This window comes from Pantherophis guttatus, chromosome 6 (genome assembly GCF_059756535.1).
Source record: "Pantherophis guttatus breed Tessera chromosome 6, ASM5975653v1, whole genome shotgun sequence".
Taxonomy (NCBI): domain Eukaryota; kingdom Metazoa; phylum Chordata; class Lepidosauria; order Squamata; family Colubridae; genus Pantherophis; species Pantherophis guttatus.
The window spans coordinates 93,045,629-93,067,500 of record NC_142068.1 but is presented as its reverse complement, the minus strand read 5'-3'; the positions used below and the strand labels follow the sequence as shown (position 1 = coordinate 93,067,500).

The window sequence follows — 21,872 nt, the reverse complement described above, 5'->3', positions numbered from 1 at the left end:
AATATTTAAAGTTGTAGATACTTGCGAACTTTTCTAACAATTCTTTATGAGCACTTTAAGATGAGGTGGAGATGTTAAAAAGAACTTCAAGGAAAGGTGGAACACAATTATGCAATTTAACTAAATTAAGTTTTAATTACATTTCCTAGCCTTTGGGCTTAGATGTGAGGTTTCTAAATGGATTTTCTCTTAATTTTCTGTTTCTAGAAGTAATACATATTCAAAATAGGGAAGTACAGCTGCTTCTCTAATTCCTTTGTAATTACAATTACAATTTAATTGGGCAGATTGTGCTTTTTTGCTTGCAAATATACATTTTTATAAACCAGTGAACAATTCTGAAACTTGAAACATTTCAGGATGGTGACAGAAAGGCAAAGAGAAAAAGTACCTTTTCATTTGTGACTGGAAGGTGCTGGTTAGGAGTTACTCTTAAGGTTATTGAAGCCATTGTTTAGTCTCTGTCTCCTAAGAAACAAAATTAGGATATGAAAATGCATTCCATTTAAATGTGGAAATAGAACCAATATTTTTATAGTACTTGCTAGAAAATATAAATACTGCTAGGTAGATGTATAGGTTGAATTGTTATGTCACAAAATTATTTGTAGGGCTATATGTTGATTTGGAAATAGTTCAAAAAAAGTGCTTTGGAGAGTGCAGGAACATAAATATTATACCTGTCTGCCATTCATTAAAAAGTGTTTTTTTTTCTGGGATTGCATGGCTGCTTTCCACAATTACATGATTCTTAAAGAAGATGTGGCTACTTTAAAAAGTTGTGGGCAGGAGCTATATCCCCAGTCCAAGGTGCTCCAAAGTACTTTTGGAATTTAAACTGAAAGTCTTTGAATTTAAGTTGGCTTTAGGCCTTTGGGAACTGGAGGACAAAGTAGTTTATGTCCTTGGAATTTGGAGGATGATTTGTTCTAAACTTGTATCAGTGAGATCCTTGATGCTGTTTGAGCTTGGTTGATTTCTTGAGCATTTCATTACCCAACTAGGTAATATCATTAGTGCTAGCTCTCACTGATGATGTTACCTAGTTGGGTAATGAAATGCTCAAGAAATCAACCAAGCTGAGAGAGCACTAAGGACCCCATAGTTCAACCATGAGCTACAGATATTCTCTTCTATTGAAACGTGCATCGATCAAAACATTGATTGAATTTTAAACTCCTTGTGGAATAGAAAATTTGCTGATTTGTGTGTAATCTTATTAGTTGCACAGTAGAAAGTAATTGGTTTGATTTTAAGTTATTGTGCTTAAAAATAAATGATGTGCATAAAATCAAGTGGGGAAGTAATGATTTAATATCTGCATTTTAGGATTTGAAGAACAGATGTGTACTTAAAACAAACGCATCCCAAACATAACATTAGGCTTCTGTTGCAAGTCTAATAACATTGCAGCTAATTTCTTTGCCCATGATTTGAATGTTCTTTATTGCTTCTCTATATACCTCAGATTCATGAGTGAATAAGCAGATTTATTACTATGCAAACTTTGTAAGTCAAGAGGATGTTGGATTTCACTGGTATTATGTGGATAAATCTGCATTTGTTAGCAAGATCTGGAAAAAACTTCAGCCAACTAAACATATCTTTCTTTGCAGTTGAAAAAAATGCCCAAACATATTGGCCTGGAAAAGTATGGCTTGATTATCCGGGATGTTGGTCTGAATATCTTAATCTGTAGTTCCTAGTAGTGAAAAATAGAGGATGCTGGACTACTAACAAAGCTATTTTGCTGCATCTGAAACCAATTTTCTTTTTAAAATATGTAGACTAATGTTTGTGAATTAGCATACAAATAATTGTCCCGCCTGTTCTCTTTTTTGCAGTACTAACCTGTTCATTACTGTGTTTCCATAGCGCCAATGGCTATTCCACCAGCCTATGCGGACCTTGGCAAATCTGCCCGAGACATCTTCAACAAAGGATTTGGTATGCATATTTGTATATGAAGAATATTTGAATAGAGAATTGTCTGGTTTTTATGCTGTTGTTGCCAATAAACCCTCATCCATATTACTCAGTTCTTTCTTCCTGTAGTTGCAACTGAAATTTCATAACTGATGTGCTCAAGATGTTTTGGATAAAGATTGGTGTTTTTTTTAATTTTGCCTTTTACTTCAAAATAAGATTTGCTATTCTTAGAATAGTGAAGTTCTGTGCAGAAGAAAATAGAAATTATTTTGATTGTAATAGTCAACCAATGGGGTTGTAGAAAACCTAACATTGTAGTGATTTAATGTTCTGAAAAACTGGGATGTTGGATTTCTCTTTCGGACAATACCAGCCTGGCAATTTTAATAAAGTGATTTGTAGAGTTTTGCCATGGTCCAGGGGAAAACAACATACTAAGAGTTTTATGGAACATTCATTCCTGAAAAGATTTTGCATAGACCAGCAATTATTAGTGCTTTAGATTTTCACACATAGTTGGGGTTGGGAACCCAAAGGCCCAGACTATGGGTAACCCCTAGAGCCATGATGGCGAACCTATGGCACGCGTGCCACAGGTGGCACGTGGAGCCATATCTGTGGGCACGTGAGGGTTGCCCTAGCTTAGCTCCAGTGTGCATGCGTACGCCAGCCAGCTGATTTTTGGGCCTTTCGGGCCCACCGGAAATCGGGAAACGGGCCGTTTCTGGCCTCCAGGGGGGTGGGGAAGGCCGTTTTAGCCCTCCCCAGGCTCCTAGAAAGCCTCTGGAGCCTGGGGAGGGCAAAAAAACAGGCGTATCAGGCCCAGCGTGCCATCATGGGCCAAAAGCAGTGGGGGGGGGGTTTGCGCGTGCATGCACTGGCACATTGAATTATGGGTGTGGGCACACGCGCACTCAACCCCCCGCACTCCCCACCGCTTTTGGCACGCGACGGCAAAAAAGTTAGCCATCCCTGCCCTAGAGCCTGCTTTAATCCCTTTTACTAGAAATAGATATCGTGGGTTCTCCCCATTTGAAGGCGTAAATAGATAAAAATGAATGTAAACACTGCAATGGGCTAGCATTTTGAAGTTAATAAAATAAAAAGCTCTCCAAAGAGTGTCAAAACTAAGGAAAGTTTTTTTAAAAAAATCAACTCACTATGGCCACCAGCTTCCTCAAAATATTAAATGTAGTCTGTGGCTACTAATAGGTTGCCTGTTCCCCCTGAAATATAGGGATAGGCTCTGAAAAAGAATATATGTAATTTGTGTAGCACAGAGTTCCCCAACCTTTCCAGCCTTATGGACTGACCCGGGGGTGGGGGTGGCGGAGGGGATTGTTGTGCGAGCGGCCGGTACACCCACACCCCCGTCGCTCACGCAAATGGAACGTGCATGCACGCGCGCTCACCCACTGTTTTCACAGCTTGGTTGCAAACCACTCACGGTCCACTAGTGCCTGCAGCCCAGAGGTTGGGGACCCCTGGTATAGTAGAGTGATAGTTCTGTGGCCAACTTAAGACTGGAGGAGGAGAGAGGCGAGGTTCTTGAAGTTCAGGTTAGTGACCTGTACTGCCAAGTGGAAGTAATCAAAGTGGCATCAGTTTTTCGTGGCACTTGTAATGTGTGAGGAAGATGCCAGTTATCTGGTTACAGGAAAGAGTAACATTTGAGATCTGAATACCATTTGACAGAAGATCAAACTTGAATTTTTCAGTTCATTGCACTCTACAGCCGCTGTATGTCACAATGACTTAACAAATAAGAACTAAACCTGATTTATTTGCCTGAATATAATGTTGTAAGTGGTACATGGAGAGTGGAAAACTGATCTGTTTCTTTTTTTAAAAATTGGTATTGAGATTTCTAATGTTGAAAGATCTCTATGTGAATGACATGTTTAGCCTGACAGAAGAGAGGAAGATTAAGAAATCTCCAAATATCATTGAGCCCTAGAGGAACTTTTTTTGTGGGTAGAGCTTATATACATCTGTTGTCAAATGGAAGTGTTTTTAATGATGCAATATGGAGACAGCTGTCTTCACTGTGCTATTAAAAGCATTTGCATCTGCATGTTAGCAGGCCTATACAGGGGAGCTGTCAGCAGGTAGAGAAGAATTAAGTAATCTGATTCCCATGAAAACTTCCCTCAATGTTTGCCAGGATCCTCACTTCCATCTGTTTTGCTTTAAAATTAATTTAAAATATATAAATGGAAAGGTGCATGCTACCAATATACAGTGTACGTAATATACATATATTGTGGAGGGCCCACAGGCATCCTTAAAACATATAACTGTGGGTATGCTACCCAATTAAAAAAAGACAACTTTAAGCTATAATAGTAGGGAGAGTTTTATAATGCATCAAGTTCCTTGTAAATTAGTTTGTGCCTAGCCACAACTTCTGCAGCCATTTTACAAGTGCCAGTGATAACGCTTTTAAAACTCTAGATGTGTCTGCCAATTCAAAAACAAATAGCAGTTAAGTGCTTATTCCCTTAGCTACATTGGAAGGAGTTTTGGAGTTGAAAAAAAATAGGATATCGAGTATCTTAAATCTTCTGTTTATTGGTTAGAATGTGTGTTTGCGTTTCTGTGTATAATTCTAAAGATCAGAGCTTCATTACAATGGCAGTAGTGACTATTCTGAAATTTCTAAAGTTAATACTTGGCTATGGTATTAATTATTTGAAAGATCGGTGTATTAACTTCGGTTTTATTTTGTCAAGGTTTTGGCCTGGTGAAATTGGATGTGAAAACTAAATCCACAAGTGGAGTGGTAAGTACTTAAGTAATAGTAAATAATAATGGCTAAGCTGTAAACGGATTTATCTTTTATCCTGAAAGGGGATACTTGAATCCTAGACAGAAGTATTTAAACATGAGAAGCGGCTTTCAAGAAACCTCTAGGAATATGAGGGACTAAAATTGGTTCCCCGGGGTATTCTGTTGCTTCTCCCACCCCACCCCACCCAATTTTCCTTTAGAGTGAGACAATCCAGATAAATGGAAGTGAAAGGGAAAGATAATGTTACTTGACATGTGCTGTCATGTCAGAAAGTGTGCTCTGGGTCCATTTCTTTTCCTCCTTTGTGGATCTCATCTCATTCTTTCCCGGTCTGCACTAATCTTAGTTGAATGGTATCCTAATGGGGCAAATTAAAGCTAGTCATAATTTGAAATAACATTCACAAATCTGGAAGATGAGCTGCATTGCTATTAGCACAAATTGGATTGCCATTAGAGCAATCCAGTAATAGATTATGGAACATTTTTCTTATTTTCCGATTCATGGTTGGGAGAGAATCTTAATTTAAGCCAGGATGTTTATCGTTACTGATTTCTACTATTATAAATCTTAACTTGGGCCCCATGTAATTGAGCTTCTATTCAATGACTATTCAGATGTACAGTAACGCTTTTTATAAGAAAGAGCTTGCACAAGCTTTAAGCCTACATGTTGCCTATGTCCTCAGAAACTTCTGATATTTGTCCACAGTTCTGTTGGAAGAAACAAATAGCGTTATATTACATATACGGACCAGAAATTCCCATGGTTTTTAAAAGTAGGGAAAAATACATCACATTTTATTTCAAACATGAACCAGAGATTACCGGTTAAAAATGTAGCATGGAGATATGTGATTTTACTTAGCTCATTCTTGGACTGCCAAACTCTGGTTTAGAGTCATGACTCCTTGGTCCCGTCCCGGCTATTTTCTGCCCTACATTTGACAGGAGTATTTGAGGTTTTTATAAAGTATGCACCAGTGACCTTTTAACATAAATGAGTATAGAGTACTCTATTTTTCCAGATTGGTTACTAAATTGTAATAAAAGATGCTGAAATAAAATGGGATTGAATCAAACTATTGATAAAATATGTTTCTCTTGCTTTGCTAGGAATTCGCAACATCTGGTTCATCAAACACAGATACAGGGAAAGTGAATGGAAGCTTGGAGACCAAATACAAGTGGGCTGAATATGGTGTGACTTTCACAGAAAAATGGAACACAGACAATACTCTGGGAACAGAAATGGCAATTGAAGACCAGGTAACTTGTGTTTAAAGATTTAAGGAGAAATTACAGAGAAAATGCAGATAGTTTCTAGCTAACTTTTTTTCTCTCCTAAACTAGATTGCCAAAGGTTTGAAGTTAACATTTGATACAACTTTCTCGCCAAACACTGGGTGAGTGTTCTCTGTTTACTCTGTCTTGACACATTCCAGGTAGGAGACCTCAATGTGAGAAAAGGATTAAGGAGGAAGATTGTTATTTATGACAGTGTTACAATCATGTTCATACAACATGTGGCTATTTGGCTTAGCACCTGCTTTCTGAGGCGGAAACAGAATTTATACCAGAAACTAGTTGATCCAAGACAGTGATACCTTATCGACCATGCATAACTGATATCGTTAACACCGGAAAATATCCAGTTGAAATATTCAGTTTCCTTTCTCTAGAAGTAGGTATAAAATGTAGTGGTGCATTTTTCTTGGCTTAAAAGAAAAAAAGGAAGGAAGCCTGTTTGAATTGCTTTGATTTCTACAGAGAAATAGTGGTGCATATTTATTTTTATATTATATAAATGATGTGCAATTTTGTCTAGGTTTGTTCGTAGAATCACTTGATTGTTCCAGTTTGCTCAATTGGTTGTGACAACTGGATGGAACTCTCTTCAGTTTTAATTTTTTTCCTGTAGACATAGCAAGGTTCTGGCATTGAGTAAACATTTTTTTTCTCTTCCTTGTCCCTTAAGGACATTGACACCATTGCTTTTTTGATGGTAGTTCTGCCTTATTTGTCCATAACTCAGAAGAAGAGATCCAGCTGACCTTTTATTATTTCTCTGCTAAAGATAAGATGTGGATTTTGTACATCAGACGGGAAAATCTTACTGTAGAATTTGTCTTTGCAGAAAGAAAAGTGGCAAAATCAAATCCGCTTATAAGCGTGAATGCATAAATCTTGGGTGTGACGTTGACTTCGATTTTGCTGGACCTGCCATCCATGGTTCTGTTGTCTTGGGTTACGAGGGCTGGCTCGCTGGTTACCAGATGACTTTTGATAGTGCCAAATCCAAGTTGACAAGAAATAACTTCTCTGTGGGTTACAAGACTGGAGATTTCCAATTGCATACCAATGTGTAAGTTTAAACCATATTGCTATTCACAAAGAGAGCCAGAAAATTAAACCTCTCTCTTGGCGAAGTAAGGTCAGTTTACTGGAGCTGATATCCTTGAATATTCCTATAGTACGTGGGGATTAATTGCTGAATAATTAACTATTAGAAAGGGTGATCAACACAGTAAGTTAAGTGACTTAAGTCATGTGCACTGTTCTCCTGTGTTAGCCAGAAACACTGAGAAGCTGGCTGTTTCTTCTGTCAGTCAGAGCAGCTAAATAAAGCATGGGAAATCCTGTTGTGTGATTTGGTTTTACAAGGGATCTTTAGTTTTTATATCTTAAACTGAAGCTTTATGGTGGACCACTTCTGGATTTTTTTAAAAGAGAAATGGCACACATTTTAAAGAAATTGGAGTATAAATTGCAGTTGGAACTTTAACTCTATTAAGTAGCAAACTGCAGCTTTCCATGTCGTAGTAACCAAACCTTGAAATAAACTAAAATGGATATTTTGCTTTTATGAATGTCCATGCCTAAAAGAAGTAAGTATTTGCATATTGCAGCATATTTTTATGATACTAGAAATTTATTATTTATTTATTTATTTATTTATTTATTTATTTATTTATTTATTTATTTATTTATTTATTTTTCAAATTTCTATACCGCCCTTCTCCTTTCGGACTCAGGGCGGTGAACAGCCAAGATAAAAACATCTATACATAACATCACAGTTAAAAATAAGTTAAAATAATTTATAAATTTGGCCCATAATTTAAAACTTGTCAATTAAAATCAATATTAAAATTTTAAAACTAACCCTAAAATCAAGACAGACTGGCTAACTGAAAAAAATAAGTTTTTAGGGCCCGACGAAAAATCCGGAGGTCGGAGATCACTCGTATCTCTGGGGGTAGATTGTTCCATAGGGTAGGTGCCACCACAGAGAAGGCTCTCCTCCTGGGGGTCGTCAGCCGGCATTGTCTGGCCGACGGCACACTGAGGAGGCCCTCTCTGTGGGAGCGAACCGGCCGGTGGGAGGCTATTGGTGGCAGAAGGCGGTCCCGTAAGTACCCTGGCACTAAGCCATGGAGCGCTTTAAAGGTGATCACCAACACCTTGAAGCGCACCCGGAAGTCCACCGGAAGCCAGTGCAGCTCGTGCAGGAGAGGAGTCACATGGGAGCGCCCCGTCGCTCCCATAATCCCCCGCGCAGCCGCATTCTGCACCAGTTGGAGCCTCCGGGTGTACCCCAAGGGGAGCCCCATGTAGAGAGCGTTACAATAGTCCAGACGAGAAGTGACGAGTGCTTGAGTGACCGTGCGTAGGGAGTCCCGGTCCAGAAAGGGGCGCAACTGGCGTATCAGGCGAACCTGACAAAAAGCCCCCCTGGCCACGGCTGTCATATGCCCTTCTAAAGACAGCCGCGCATCCTGGAGGACACCCAAGTTGCGGGCCCTCTCCGTGGGGGCCAATGATTCGCCCCCAATAACAAGCGATGGCGTCAGCTGGCTGTACCGGGACGCCGGCAGCCACAGCCACTCGGTCTTGGAAGGGTTGAGTCGAAGCCTGTTTCTCCCCATCCAGACCCGCACGGCCTCCAGGCACTGGGACATCACTTCCAAGGCATCATTGGGATGGTCTGGGGTGGAAATTCTTCATATTTTTAAGTTACTCTGGCCCAATTTTATAAGTTTGTTCATTTGATTGATATATTTGAAGCTTTTATATTTGGGCAAATAAACGTGGACACAGCAATTTCAGTTACTTTGATAGAGCAAAGAAATAAGAAAATATATAGAAAATAAGAGTATTTTTACCTTAAAAAAAGCTAACAGGTTGATCTTATAATCTTCTGTACAAGGAAAATATTGTTATATTTAATTTCTCGTTTATATATGTCTTTGGACTTTATTCCCATGATTATGCATTTTATGGATTTGTACATATTTGGACAAGTCTATGGCCTTGACATAATCATGAGATGAATGTTTGCAGAGCTGTTTCTTTGAAAATACTTCTTCCTTCTTCTGGTTTACATATGTGTAGACTATAGAAAGTACTTCTATCCCATTCTGTTTGCATTTGTTTGTGTGCACGGTTATTTTGATGCTGTCAGGTTTTCTGGCGAAACCTGGCAGATCTATATTTGACACATACCTGTATAGACTTTCTAGGAAACTAGCATTACTGCACTAATATTCCAAAACAGTTTTTATAAACTGCTTAAGAAAGATTTTGTTAGTATCTTTTCCCCCCCATAAAGCTGACATGTTTTAGTGGGCAGAATTATGGTAAATGGGAAATTATGGGAACTCTTTCCCTTGAATTTGTTTTGTTTTATCATATCGTTTTGTGGCTAAAATATTTTTCAGCAATGATGGGTCAGAATTTGGTGGCTCCATTTATCAGAAGGTCAGCGAGAACCTTGAAACTGCCATAAATCTTAACTGGGTATCTGGTACCAATAGCACTCGTTTTGGAATTGCAGCAAAATACCAGCTGGATCCTACTGCATCCATTTCTGTAAGTAAACTAATTGCAACCCCAGTGCTAAATTCCTCTTTAAAGGAATACCTCATTTCAACTCTGACCTGGAAATGTTCTCCTTTATTGATTCCTCTTTAATTCACACTGAAAAGATCCCAGGCTGATGTGAAGCAGCCAGTATGCCTTTCTCATCCAGGGTTTGTGCTTGATTTTGTGTAATTCCCAGCCGTGCTTTGTAAGTTTTAGACACTTGAATACAAAGTTTTAAATGCCCAAGGACTGAATCATAGATTTAGTGTCTGGGGTTTTACAAATGATTGTGGCTTTTCCTGTGGGCTTGGCGCTGGATTAGTGATGGTGGGGATCTATCTGCTTTGGGTGATTTGTGATTATTTTGTAAAACGAAGTTCCTCATTTCATTCTCTTACCTCTGCTGTGAACCTGCTGAGTAATATTTGTCACGTGGAAATAACATGAATTTATCTAAAATTACAGTAAGCAATGCCGATTACAAACATGAATGTTCAAGGCACTTGTGCATCTTTCTAACGTTTGGTAAATCTCAGTCACCAAAAAAAGTGACATCTAAAAGTTAAGCAGGGTCCTTGGTGCTGAGTTTGGTTATATGTTTCATTCCTGTAGTAGCTAACTTCAGGGTTAGTGAGTGTGGGGTTTGCACCTTGTTCATATACAATAGCTTGCATCCTGTCAGTGTTGATGAGGGTGAGATTCCTTGATTGTGGCATTTTCTGTTTGATCGTCTGGCATAAATCCCTACTTATGTGGGTGTAGGCTTCTGGGAAGGATGTGTTTTGGTTTTTCTGTTGTTAGCTTTTTATTGTCTTTTTTGAATGGTGTGTATATATGGTTTATCTCTGTGTCTATTGATGTCTGATTAAATTAATGGGTAAGTATTGGGTGTATGCCAGCATTGAATTGAGATTTCTGACATGTGGGCTCACTTTAAATATATCATTATCCTTTGAATTTATATAAATTAAACATACCTGATTGCCATTGTAAATTCAAGGTGTAAGAAACTATGTTACACTTTTCTATTCAAGCAATAGAAATGGGGCTTTTTTAATGTCTGCATCTCCATTTTGAGCTGTGCCAATTATTTTCTCCTGTTTTATATAGGAATCAGGCATTTTGGGGCAGCCATGATGATTAGCTATCGAAAACCTATGGCTGCTTATCCTCCCTGTATGAAGCATTTTAAAACCGCAGCTTGTAGTTTTGCAGCTGGTTTGTAACTATTTCCAAACTAAGATCTCGGCTGTCTCCTCTCTGAAATTAGAGAACAGTATTCAATTTAGCTAGCCAGGCTGGTAGAAATCTGCAGGCTTTGCCTTGGGTATGTGCGGTTGAACACTTAACATAAATACAATTCCCCATTCCCTTTACGGAGGAACAGGGGCACTGGTCTTTTTGGCAGTCCATTGTATCTGCTTTCCTCCTATGACTTGGAGTCCAAAAGAAGAAGCAGAAGTGGTTGTACATACAGCTAAACCAGAGCTAAAATTGTGGCCAGGAAGTGTTGGGTCAGGAGAGGATCTGGGATTTATTATTTCCTTCTGCAGTTCAGATGTTGGGACGAATTTCAAGGTCTCTTTATACACTATAGAGTTTGGCTCTCTTGTTCCATTAGCATGGGTTACCTACAGTCAGGGTGGATTTGATTTAAATCGGGTTGATTTAAATCACAATTTAAATCACGATTTAAATCACTAGTAAAAAGGCTTGATTTAAATCAACTCGATTTAAATCATTTTTAAAGAGCAACTGTCATCTCTGCTACTCCTTTGACCCACTGTTGACTCACCGATAGTCCCAGTGTTGCAGAATATACAGCCTCATGTGACATAACAAAGCTCCATTTCATGCTGAATAAACTAAATTATTTATGTATCTTAAATAGAAAACTATCTTACAATAGATTTTTACCCCAAAAGTTTTTTATTAAAATAAATTCGATAAAAATCAAAAAAATCCAATTTAAATCAAAAAAATCTGATTTTTTTGATTTTTTTAAAAAAATCATTGATTTTTTATCCACCCTGCCTACAGTCAAGGTTGGAGGCTTTCTTCCTGAATTTAGAACAATATCCCCTGAACTTTTCTTGGGACAAATAGGGTTATTTTGATCCACATTGTTTCAAAGAGCCATTGTGTGATTGGCTTTTTTTTTTTAAGTTGTGTGCTATTAAATCAATAGCAAACATAAACCACATCCCTCCTGCCATTAGCGACTTAAGGAAAGGTAGAGTAAGGATATGAACAGAGATTTGAACTCTACTTTAAAAGAAAAGTTATGCTGTGTGTTGAAGTGGAACCATCTGCTACTATTTTGTGCTTGGTTCAGCTCTCTTTTTCTTTGCAGGTGTACGTTGCAGAAGAGATGTTTGTTGCTTACATTTGTTTGCTTTGTGTATTCTAAGACTTTATAATTTTTAAAAAAACTATGGCTAATTTTTAGATTGTACCATTCAGAGTGGATTACTAACTGTAAAATGAGAGTTTGGGGGATGGAATATTTTGCCCATTTGGAGCTAAATGCCACAAACTACTTCCTGTTTTGGAAAATTTGCTTTGGAAAACTATTAAACCATTCCCATAACCACAGGATAAGCATGGGCCAGAGGAAAAGCAGAAATTTCCATCCTGGGAATTCTATCCTGGAAACTTTGAATGTTTGTGGCTTGCTGGTCGGCCTACTTGAGGACTTTCAAGAGCGTCAGTGGTGACTTACGTTACTATAAATAGGGGAAGAATCATGCTTCAATCCAAATGGAACTGTCCCATTGATAAAACACCATGAGGCATGCCACTCTCCTGCTAAACAAGAACAAAGATATCCATAGAAATGAATGGGAACCTGAGAATATACATGCTAGAATAGGTTTTGGCTCAATCCAGATTATACTATTAACAAGCCCAAGAATAACACTGGCTGGAATTGATACAGAATGGTATTTAACTGGCTCAAAGTTTATGAGATGTAAATACCCAAATCCCCATTCATTCTCTCATATATATATATATATATGTGTGTGTGTGTGTGTGTGTGTGTGTGTGTGTATGTAAAACAAGCAAATATGGGTGAAGTGATATGTGTGCCTTGCAAATACGGTAAATTTCAATCTGACGGGATTCTGTAGGTTACTTTAAATATGATAGAATTGAAAGAAGGATGTTACTTTGCTTGTCATTTGCTTTGCAGACAAAAGTGAACAACTCTAGTCTAATTGGAATTGGCTACACTCAGTCCCTGAGGCCAGGTAAATATTTGCTAAAATAAGACTGCACTTTTCACTATGACAGTCTTAATTTTTATGTTTGAGAAGCTCTGACAAACTGGATGTAGATGTTAACCAGAGGTGGGTTTCAGCAGGTTCTGACCAGTTCTGGAGAACTATTAACGGAAATTTTGAGTAGTTCGGAGAACCAGGAAATACCACCTCTGACTGGCCCTGCCCCCATCTATTCTCTGCCTCCCAAGTCCCAGCTGATCAGGAGGAAATGGGGATTTTGCAGTAACCTTCCCCTGGAGTGTGGTGGGAATGGAGTTTTTACAGTATCCTTCCCAAGCCACACCACACCCACCAAGCCACACCACACCCACCAAGCCACGCCCATAGAACTGGTAGTAAAAAAAATCTGAATCCCACCACTGAAGTTAACCAATATTGAGGTGAAATAGCTGTTAACTTATACATAGGCTTAATATGTTTTTTAAATGCATCTGTACTTAAAGACAACTGATCCATCTGTTTGAAGGGGTCTCCTTGTATTTGAAAAGACATGCTGTTTATTACCAGAAAGTGGGCAATACTTGTGTGAAGGCACAGCAGAGAGGGTATTTTTTATCTTCTAGGACCTTTTTGCTTTCTATCCTACGAACTTATATGTTTACACCTAAAAGAGTTAAAAATGGTTGTCTGTTGCTACCCAGATTTTGCCTATCTGAGATGATTTGCCAGAAACTATGCAACAGGAAATTTATTTACAACTCTAGTTCATTATATTTCTGTGCAAGCTGCCCTGCAGGAGAACCCCCAGCTGTAAAGACAGGAATGCCCTTCTGTTAGAGATTCTTGCTTTTTTTTAGAAGACGAAGTCCTTTGCTCAGTACCTTGTTTCCTTTTGACTCAGAGGAGGGGGGATCTTTTTCCTGCCAGGCCCCAGAGCATCAAAAATTGGCAAGAGTATGTCTGTGAAAAAGGCCAAAGAAAATATTGCAAATATTTCTGTCTCTCTGGCCTTTTCAAGAATTAGTATTTCATATTCCCATTTCTAAACAGCTCATCCCCCTCCTAGAGATCAATAAATACCATTGCTTCAGAGTTTTCCCAAATTTTTACATTTGTAATAAATGATAAAACATTTAGAATTTGAAGTGTTCCGATTCATGCTCAGAAATTTGTAAAACAACTATAAAGAGTCCATTTCATTTTTCAGCGGTTTTTTGTTTTTGTTTTTGTTTTTGGCCTTTCCTCCTCCCCTTTTTTGGGGTTGAAGCCAGCACTGAATCTCCTAAATATTTTGGTCACACAGTCCCGGATACCTCCTTCAATGAATTGAGGTCATAATTCTTTTGGGTAATCTGCCAGGGTTCTCAGTCAGTAGCATGTAGGGCTTAGTAAATATGTTGGCAAGAGAATATTTTATTGATAATCAAAGAGGTGGCATTCTTTCAAACAATTCTTTTGTATCCTCAAAGCGATACTAAGTTTTGTATTCTTTCCTCTCTCTCTCTCTCTCTCTCTCTCTCTCGGGACGCCCCTTGAATCAATGAAAGGAACTTCCAGGCTGATGCAAGGGATGGGGAAAAAAAAAACCCAGCCAAAAAAAGGGAGGCTAGAAGGATGAAGGGGAGGATTAGACTGACAGGTTTGGGCAGCATCATCTGCTAAGGGAAAGTTAGACGTGATAGAACCTGCTTTTAATTGTGTTTTCTCTGCAGGTGTGAAGCTCACGCTGTCTGCCCTGGTGGATGGGAAGAACATCAATGCCGGTGGACACAAACTTGGTCTTGGCCTGGAATTGGAGGCTTAAAGGCGTGAAGAAAACTGCTGCAGAAAATGGGGATAGCGGAAGAATATGGCCTTAAAAATGTAATTCCAGTATGACTTGGAGGGGTTTTTTCCCTCCTCAGTGGGATGCCCTAGAACAAGAGCTGTATTAAGAATATTTAGGCAGTTCCTTGTTAGCTGGTTTTAGTTAAATTGGTTCTCTATCTAGTTCTCAATTCTGCATTAGTGCAGTAACTACATAATACATTATTTAAATGTATTTAACTGTTGGATGCGGTACCCACAAATAATGAAATAGACTTTATGAAACCTGTACACATGTGTGCATGTTATGTTTCTTTTAACACATGGTAGCCCATTGAAATAACAAAACGGATCAATGGATGTTCTGAAAAGCGAGGCCAGCAATTTTGTTAAATCACCTTAAATTAGAATGACTTTTGGTATCCCAAGGCAATTCAGAATTATGAATAAACAAATACACACACATGCTCGTGCCTCCAGATATGTTAAGTTATTGAAATGTAAAGCTGAAACACCCACTTTCCTCTCCCTGTAAGATTTGCTTGTAAAGCTGCCTGTTACTCTCAGCACAACTTAGCTTTTCAGTGATAATAAGTGCAAGTTTGCTTAAGCTGTTCAGATCCATCCTGGGAACTCTTCTGAGGTAACGGGGGACTGTTTGACGACACTACTGTAGGCTTTCGAAGCAGCTAGTCTTGGATTTAGATTAGGTGCGCACAAGAATTCAACATGTACACAACAAGGGGTGGTAAGTCCATCCTGCTGAAATTTATATCTTTAAAAATAACCATAAAATAAGTATTTCTGTATAGTGCCAAGAGCAGTGATGGTGAACCTTTTCGGCACCGAGTGCCCAAACCAGAATGCCCGTGCATATGTGCCGGAGCACCGGAAACCAGACGACCAGCTGGCTGGTGTGCACATGCCTGTTTTTGGCCGTTTTCAGGATTGTTTTTTGGCTGTTTTTTGGCTGTTTTCCGAGCCGTTTTCCGGGCTGTTTTTTTGCCGTTTTCAGGCAGTTTTTCAGGACTGTTTTTTGGATGTTTTCCAAGCCGTTTTCCGGCAGTTTTTCAGGATGTTTTCTGGGATGTTTTCTGAGCCGTTTTCAGGCAGTTTTTTGGGCCGTTTTCAGGGCTGTTTTTTGGCTGTTTTCCGAGCCGTTTTCAGGCAGTTATTTGGGCTGATTTTGGACCATTTTATGGGCCATTCTTGGCCCGGGAAAAAGGCCTAAAAACTTGCCTGGAAAATGGCTGGAAAACTGCCTGAAAACTGCCCTGAAAAGAGCCCGGAAAACTGCCTGGTTAATGGGCGTTTTAAGTCCGTTTTCCGGTGATCCAGTATCCGTGAAGACCAGCTGGCCAATGTGCATGTGCGCAACGGAAACCAGAAGAGCGTGCCCACAGAAAGGGCTCAGCAAAGCTGGCTGAGGAATTCTGGGAAATGAAGTCCACAAGTCTTAAAGTTGCCAAGATTGGAGACCCCTGCTATAAGTTCTCTGCCATGATAGGAAAAATTCTTGTGTAAATTCCCAATCCTTTGCTTTCATCACAATCTTCTTCCCAGGTTTTGTCTATTGTATGGGAGACTGCTGCGTATTTGCCTGAATGGGGAAAAAAATCATATTCAGTTGTGTTATGTTCACTTTCGTACTACTGACAGGTAGCTAAGCATTGTCCCATTATTGCAGGAATGTGAGCTGGGGAGCTGAGAATAGCTAGTTGTTAGAATTGACATACATGGTTGAGGCAAGCTTTCGAACTAGGAATCTCTTTAGGGAGTTTGGGAATATAGAACTATTTAAAACGAAGCCACTTTGTTTCCATGTTTATTTTTAACATCAAGGCTAAAAAAAAGGAGGGATTTCAATTTACGACCTGAATTTCCCATAGCTGTGTGTGTTTTTCTGATGTCTTCATTGACACATGGTTAAGCAGGCTATATGGCATCCTTGCTCAAACCACCTAAGGCAGCTTGGCTGTCTCAGGAATTCTGGGAGTTGAAGTCCACAGGTTGTAAAAGAGCCACAATTGCCCACCCCTGACCTAAGGCACAAACCCACTCAGAATGGGCTTGAAGGTCACATGAAGTGAAAGCAAATAAACGACAGTTTAGTAACTGTATGTGAAAATCGCTTTTTTACCAGACAACTTTAGAACCAGAAAGTCAGCTTCCCAATTGCCGTAGGAAATAATAATAATACATTATTAATTTGCCCCAAGGCCTGTGCAAAAGGGCTATTTCAACTTACTCAGAAATTGCATCAAGAAGGAAGCTGTAAAAAAAAACTCAGTTGAAATGTTTCCAATGAGGAAACTTGATTTCATGTCTCTCTCTCTCCCCAGTTTACAAACGAGACCCCCAAAGTGAGCTGAGGGGAAACAAAACTTTTGGGGAGAAAGTCCTTAGGGCAGGGGTCAGTAACCTGCGGCTCTGGAGCCGCATGTGGCTCTTTTACCCCTCTGCTGTGGCTCCCTGTCACTCAAAATATGTGTCAACCGCCAATGTGCGACACCCGCTGGCATGCGATTTATTGACCTTTTCAACCCCTGGTAGGCCAACCATGGATAAATCCAAAAAAAGAAAAAGTTTCAGAAAAAAACAACGTTTAATTCAACTACATATGCTTGTTTTTTGGCCGCTCAAGAAATAGTCAGGCACAGGAAGAGTTTTGTGGCTCCCGGTGTTTTTTTTTCTGTGGGAAACAGGTCCAAATGGCTCTTTGAGTGTTTAAGGTTGCAAACCTTGCAAACCTTGATCTGGGGCCAGAGGGAGGTGCAAGTAACAAAGCCTGCATTGCAGTTCACCCCTGTCTCTAAATCTATTTGCAGGCAATGCCACAATGCAAGGAAGGAAGGGCGGAGTTTATGTGTAGTGCCATGCTGCACATTTCATTTTTGGCATTATTGCAGTTAGGGAAAAACTCTGCCTGAGTTGCGATATTGACTAGTTTTATTGAATTAGACCTTCCCCGGGTTTTCAGCTGACATTGATTAGGATGGCTAGGAAATTTTGGTCAACACAGCTAGAGGGAAATTAAAGCAATTTAAAATACCTGAAGCCAGTTAGAAATTCTGGTAGAAGAATATGCTCTGCCTTTCAAAATGGCTGTTCACGGAAAGCCAGTTGTTTCTCAACTGTTGTTCTGTTGTGTCATGTCATTCTGAAGTCCCCAAGGGCTCCAGGTGCCTATGGACATGTATCTTGATGCCCACTGGCACCCAGGTTTAATTTTTTTTTTAAATGTAAATTCTTACATGTCTATGGAGACTCTCAGCCATCCAGGTCATGGTTGTGGACTTTCTGGTTTTTCTTTGAAGACGTTTCACTTCTCATCCAAGAAGCTTCTTCAACTCTGACTGGATGGTGGGGAATGGAAGGATTTATACTCCTTGCAGACAGTTGGTCATTTGCTAAAAGAATGCAAATGACCAGCTCCTTCCATTGCCCACCATCCAGTCAGAGCTGAGGAAGCTTCTTGGATGAGAAGCGAAATGTCTTCAAATAAAACCAGTAAGTCCAGTTGGATTAAATTCCTTACATTACAATAACAGATCATAGTATTTTACTGGAGCAAACTCGGGACAGGTATTACTAAAAAAAAATTAGTAAAGGTTTTCCTTGCACTCTGAAACTGAAAAACAAATTATGTATTTCCTCTATCCATAAACCAATAAATAAGATCAAAATGGAATATACTAAAGATAGGGGGAAATAGATGAATCAAAATCAAAATAGCCTTCAAATGGCAATAGCCCTTGCACAATATTTAGCTAGTTTTCTGGATGTTTCACAAAAAGACATTGGCCAAAAAAAAAAAAAGGATTATTAAGTCTAAATGCCAACCTGCATAAAAAGGCTCACACAATAAGACAAAGGGAACAGATTCAGTGTCTCCCAGTCTCCTAATTAATTAGTCTTGGATTCAGGTATTGTAATGGGTGTCCAATCTTGGCAACTTGTGGATTTCAATTCCCAGAATTCCCCAGCCTTAAATTTGCCAAGGTTGAATACCACTTATATGTCCCTTTTAATAGCAAGAAGGGCAGGGAAGTTGGGTGGTTCATTTGCCAGGGTACGAGGTTTCCTCGTAGGCTACTGTGGATAACTATTTGTCTAGGATGGCAGGATTCTTTGACACGGTAGGAAGTTGGAGTAGATTACCTCCAAGTGTTGTGGCCTGCAGAGCTGGCAGCAGAGTCAGACAGTTAGGAGGTTGGGGAGGAACATGGGCCAGTCCTGAAGTGTGGGGAAGGCTCAGGCAAGGGCTCTGCGTCAGAGGCAGAGAGGGGGCCAGGGCCATCTGGTAGTTATGTGCTACCTCCGGAGCCTCCGGAATCTCATCAGTGAGGCAGAAGAACACACTGTGCCCAGTGTGCTCATGCGCAGAGCTGCCAGAAGGCAAGAACAATTAAGGAAAAAAAGGCGACTCGGGAGGAAGGCTTGGAGATGATTGGCCCCTCCCATCAGACATAAAAGAGGAGCAAAGGTACGTGAACCTTTGCAGGAAGCAATTAGTTCATATAGTCAAGCAAAACTAATTGGCAATTAGGTCTCTGGCAGCGTTTCAAGGGAGATAAAGGTGGGCGCTTATCAACATTACCCTGAAAGACTGTGTCAACTTGAGCAGACATCTGTCAGAATCTGCACAGACTGTTTGTGAAGCATTACAGGCTGTGAATGACCATAATTCACAGCCGTCTCAATAAAAGGTTTTTTGGGGGACTAAGATTGTGATTTATGCTTTCTCAGGAAGCCTAGGTCAGAACACCGAGGTCCCTTTCCAGTCACAATGAGCATCAATCCGAATTCTTTTGAATCCCAATTGGTGCTCTCCAGCCCTAGCAACCATACACTGAAGTGAGAGGCCATTTTGTCAAAAGTTGAATTCGATCTTTTCCCTAGGTGAAATAAAAGTTATTCCTGAGAGGCCCCGAGCCAATGAGTCTTTTGTGAAAAAATCAAAGTGATCAATAATGATTTAAAAAAAACCCTAAGGCCCATACAGAAGCCAAGTCTGCTTTCAGAGTGGTTGGACAACAGCTCTTCAGACGTTTTATTTTATTTATTTATTTATTTATTGGTTCGATTTATATGCCACCCTTTTCTGGAGACTCAAGGCAGCTTACAATGCTTTTAAGCAATAGCCTTCATACTTTTGTATATACCTGCTTAGTAGGGCTTTCGGGCCCTCCTAAGTGGTGGTTTTTTTTATACAAAGTCAGCTTATTGCCCCCACAAACCGGGTTCTCATTTTACCTACCTCGAAAGGATGGAAGGCTGAGTCAACCTTGAGCCTGGTGAGATTTGAACTTGCAGTAATTGCAGGCAGCTGGTGTTACTTAACAGCACTTTAGTCTGCTGCGCCACCAAGGCTCGTTATGGATGTGAATCGGAAGGGGACTGAACTGCTTCAGGGAGAAAAACTCAAGAGATGTTCTCCCATGCATGGAGCAGGTTGCAAAGTGTGGCGAGGAGGTGTCCCTCCACGCCACATCTCAAATTCTTCAATATTTCAGTATTTGAGGGGCTGCCACGAAGAAGAGGGGGTCCACCTATTTTGCATATTACCCGAAGGCAGGACAAGAAGCAAAGGATGGAAACTAATCAAGGAAAGAAGCAACCTAGAACTAAGGAGAAATTTCCTGACAGTGAGAACAATTCATCAGTGGAACAACTTGCCTCCAGAAGTTGTGAATGCTCCATCACTAGACTTTTTAAAGAAGAGACTGGACAGCCACCTGTCTGAAATGGTATGGGGCAGTGATGGCGAAGCTATGGCATGTGTGCTGGAAATGGCACGCAGAGCCATCTCTCCGGGCACATCAGCTATCACCCGTTGCTATTCCAGGTTCCGGTGTGCACATGTGTGCCAGCCAGCTGGTCTTTGCACGTAAGGGAGCACCGGAAATGGAGAGCAGCTCCCTGATGCGCATGCACGCACTGGGAAGCTGAGCTTTCGGTTTCTGGCATGCAGCTGCTCTTCATGCACGCATGCACGCCAGAAACCAGAAGACTAGGTGACCGGTGCGCATGCGCACTCTGGAAAATGGATGCTCAGCTTCCCAGGCGCCGGGGAGCTGCTCTTCCTGTTTCTGGCACGCCCCCCTGTGCATGCTCCCGTTTTAGCACTCGGTGCCGAAAAGGTTAGCCAACACTGATACAGGGTCTCCTGCTTGTGCAGGAGGTTGGATTAGAAGACCTCCAAAGTACGGGTGAAATGCTCCTTGTTCATAGAAATATGATAAATTAAATTAAATTAAATTAAATTACAGGAGAGCAAGCATGCACACAAAGATACATAAAGAGAGCAGCATGTTAGTGCTGACCATTTGCCTAACATGCTATTTAGGAAGCAAAAAAGCTGAACTGATTAGGATCTTGTTGATGTTAGGCAGCAGCTTAGAGCTAGCAGGGTACTAATCAACCAATTAAGGTCAGTGAGCTGAGCTTGTTAACTTTCATTGAGTACATTTTAGGGACTTGCTGCTCAGTAGGGACAAGTACCTCAAGAAGAAATGGCTTATTTAGGCAATCTGCTGCTGTTGGGGGAGGGAGACTGGTCAGGCAGAGGCCAACATGTACTGATCGACTGTCATCGTGAACTCATGACTGAGATGCTGCAAAGGTCATACATGTGATGATTGCTGCAAAGTTCCCGTTTGATTACATCGTAACTGCAAATGGGTGCTCACTGAAGTAGTTGCTAAACAAAAACTACCTGCAATGCATTGCAATTCAGGGAATTACATCAGGGCAAAGATACAAGGCCTGGTGATGTGGATGTCCAGTTTTAGGATGGAGCTGATTTGTGCTGCAACAAGACGGGGGCAAATGATGCTTTAATTTGATAGGGAGGGGAATGGCCTTAGAGACTCTCTGGGCAGCTTTATTCATTTAGAATAGAATAATAGAATGGAATAGGAATTGGAATGGAATAGAAAATTGAAATAGAATAGAAGAATAAAACAGAATAGAATAGAACAGAATAATGGAATGGAATAAGGAATAGAATAGAATAAGGAATAGAATAGAATAAAGAATAGAATAGAATAGAATAGAATAGAATAGAATAGAATAGAATAGAATAGAATAGAATAGAATAAGGAATACAATGGAATGGAAGTATGGAATGGAATGGAATGGAATTAGAACAGAACAGAACGGAACAGAACAGAATGAAGCGGAGTGGAACAGAACAGAACGAAGTGGAGTGGAACAGAACAGAACAGAACAGAATTCTTTATTGGCCAAGTGTGA

The 21,872-nt window shown here is 40.1% G+C and overlaps 1 protein-coding gene across 5 annotated transcripts in view; it reads left to right on the top strand.

Annotated features, from left to right (window-relative positions):
- VDAC2 (voltage dependent anion channel 2) overlaps positions 1 to 15,080 on the top strand; it is an 18,636-nt gene extending 3,556 nt beyond the window's left edge. For all 5 annotated transcript variants that reach the window (XM_034435422.3, XM_034435423.3, XM_087871902.1 and 2 more), the window contains 8 exons: positions 1,876 to 1,947; positions 4,662 to 4,711; positions 5,836 to 5,988; positions 6,073 to 6,125; positions 6,857 to 7,084; positions 9,441 to 9,591; positions 12,779 to 12,836; positions 14,522 to 15,080. In XM_034435422.3, the coding sequence (XP_034291313.1) occupies positions 1,876 to 1,947; positions 4,662 to 4,711; positions 5,836 to 5,988; positions 6,073 to 6,125; positions 6,857 to 7,084; positions 9,441 to 9,591; positions 12,779 to 12,836; positions 14,522 to 14,613 (857 nt within the window). In that variant the 3' untranslated portion in view covers positions 14,614 to 15,080. The remainder of the gene's footprint in view (positions 1 to 1,875; positions 1,948 to 4,661; positions 4,712 to 5,835; positions 5,989 to 6,072; positions 6,126 to 6,856; positions 7,085 to 9,440; positions 9,592 to 12,778; positions 12,837 to 14,521) is intronic.
- Positions 15,081 to 21,872: the final 6,792 nt, after the last annotated feature.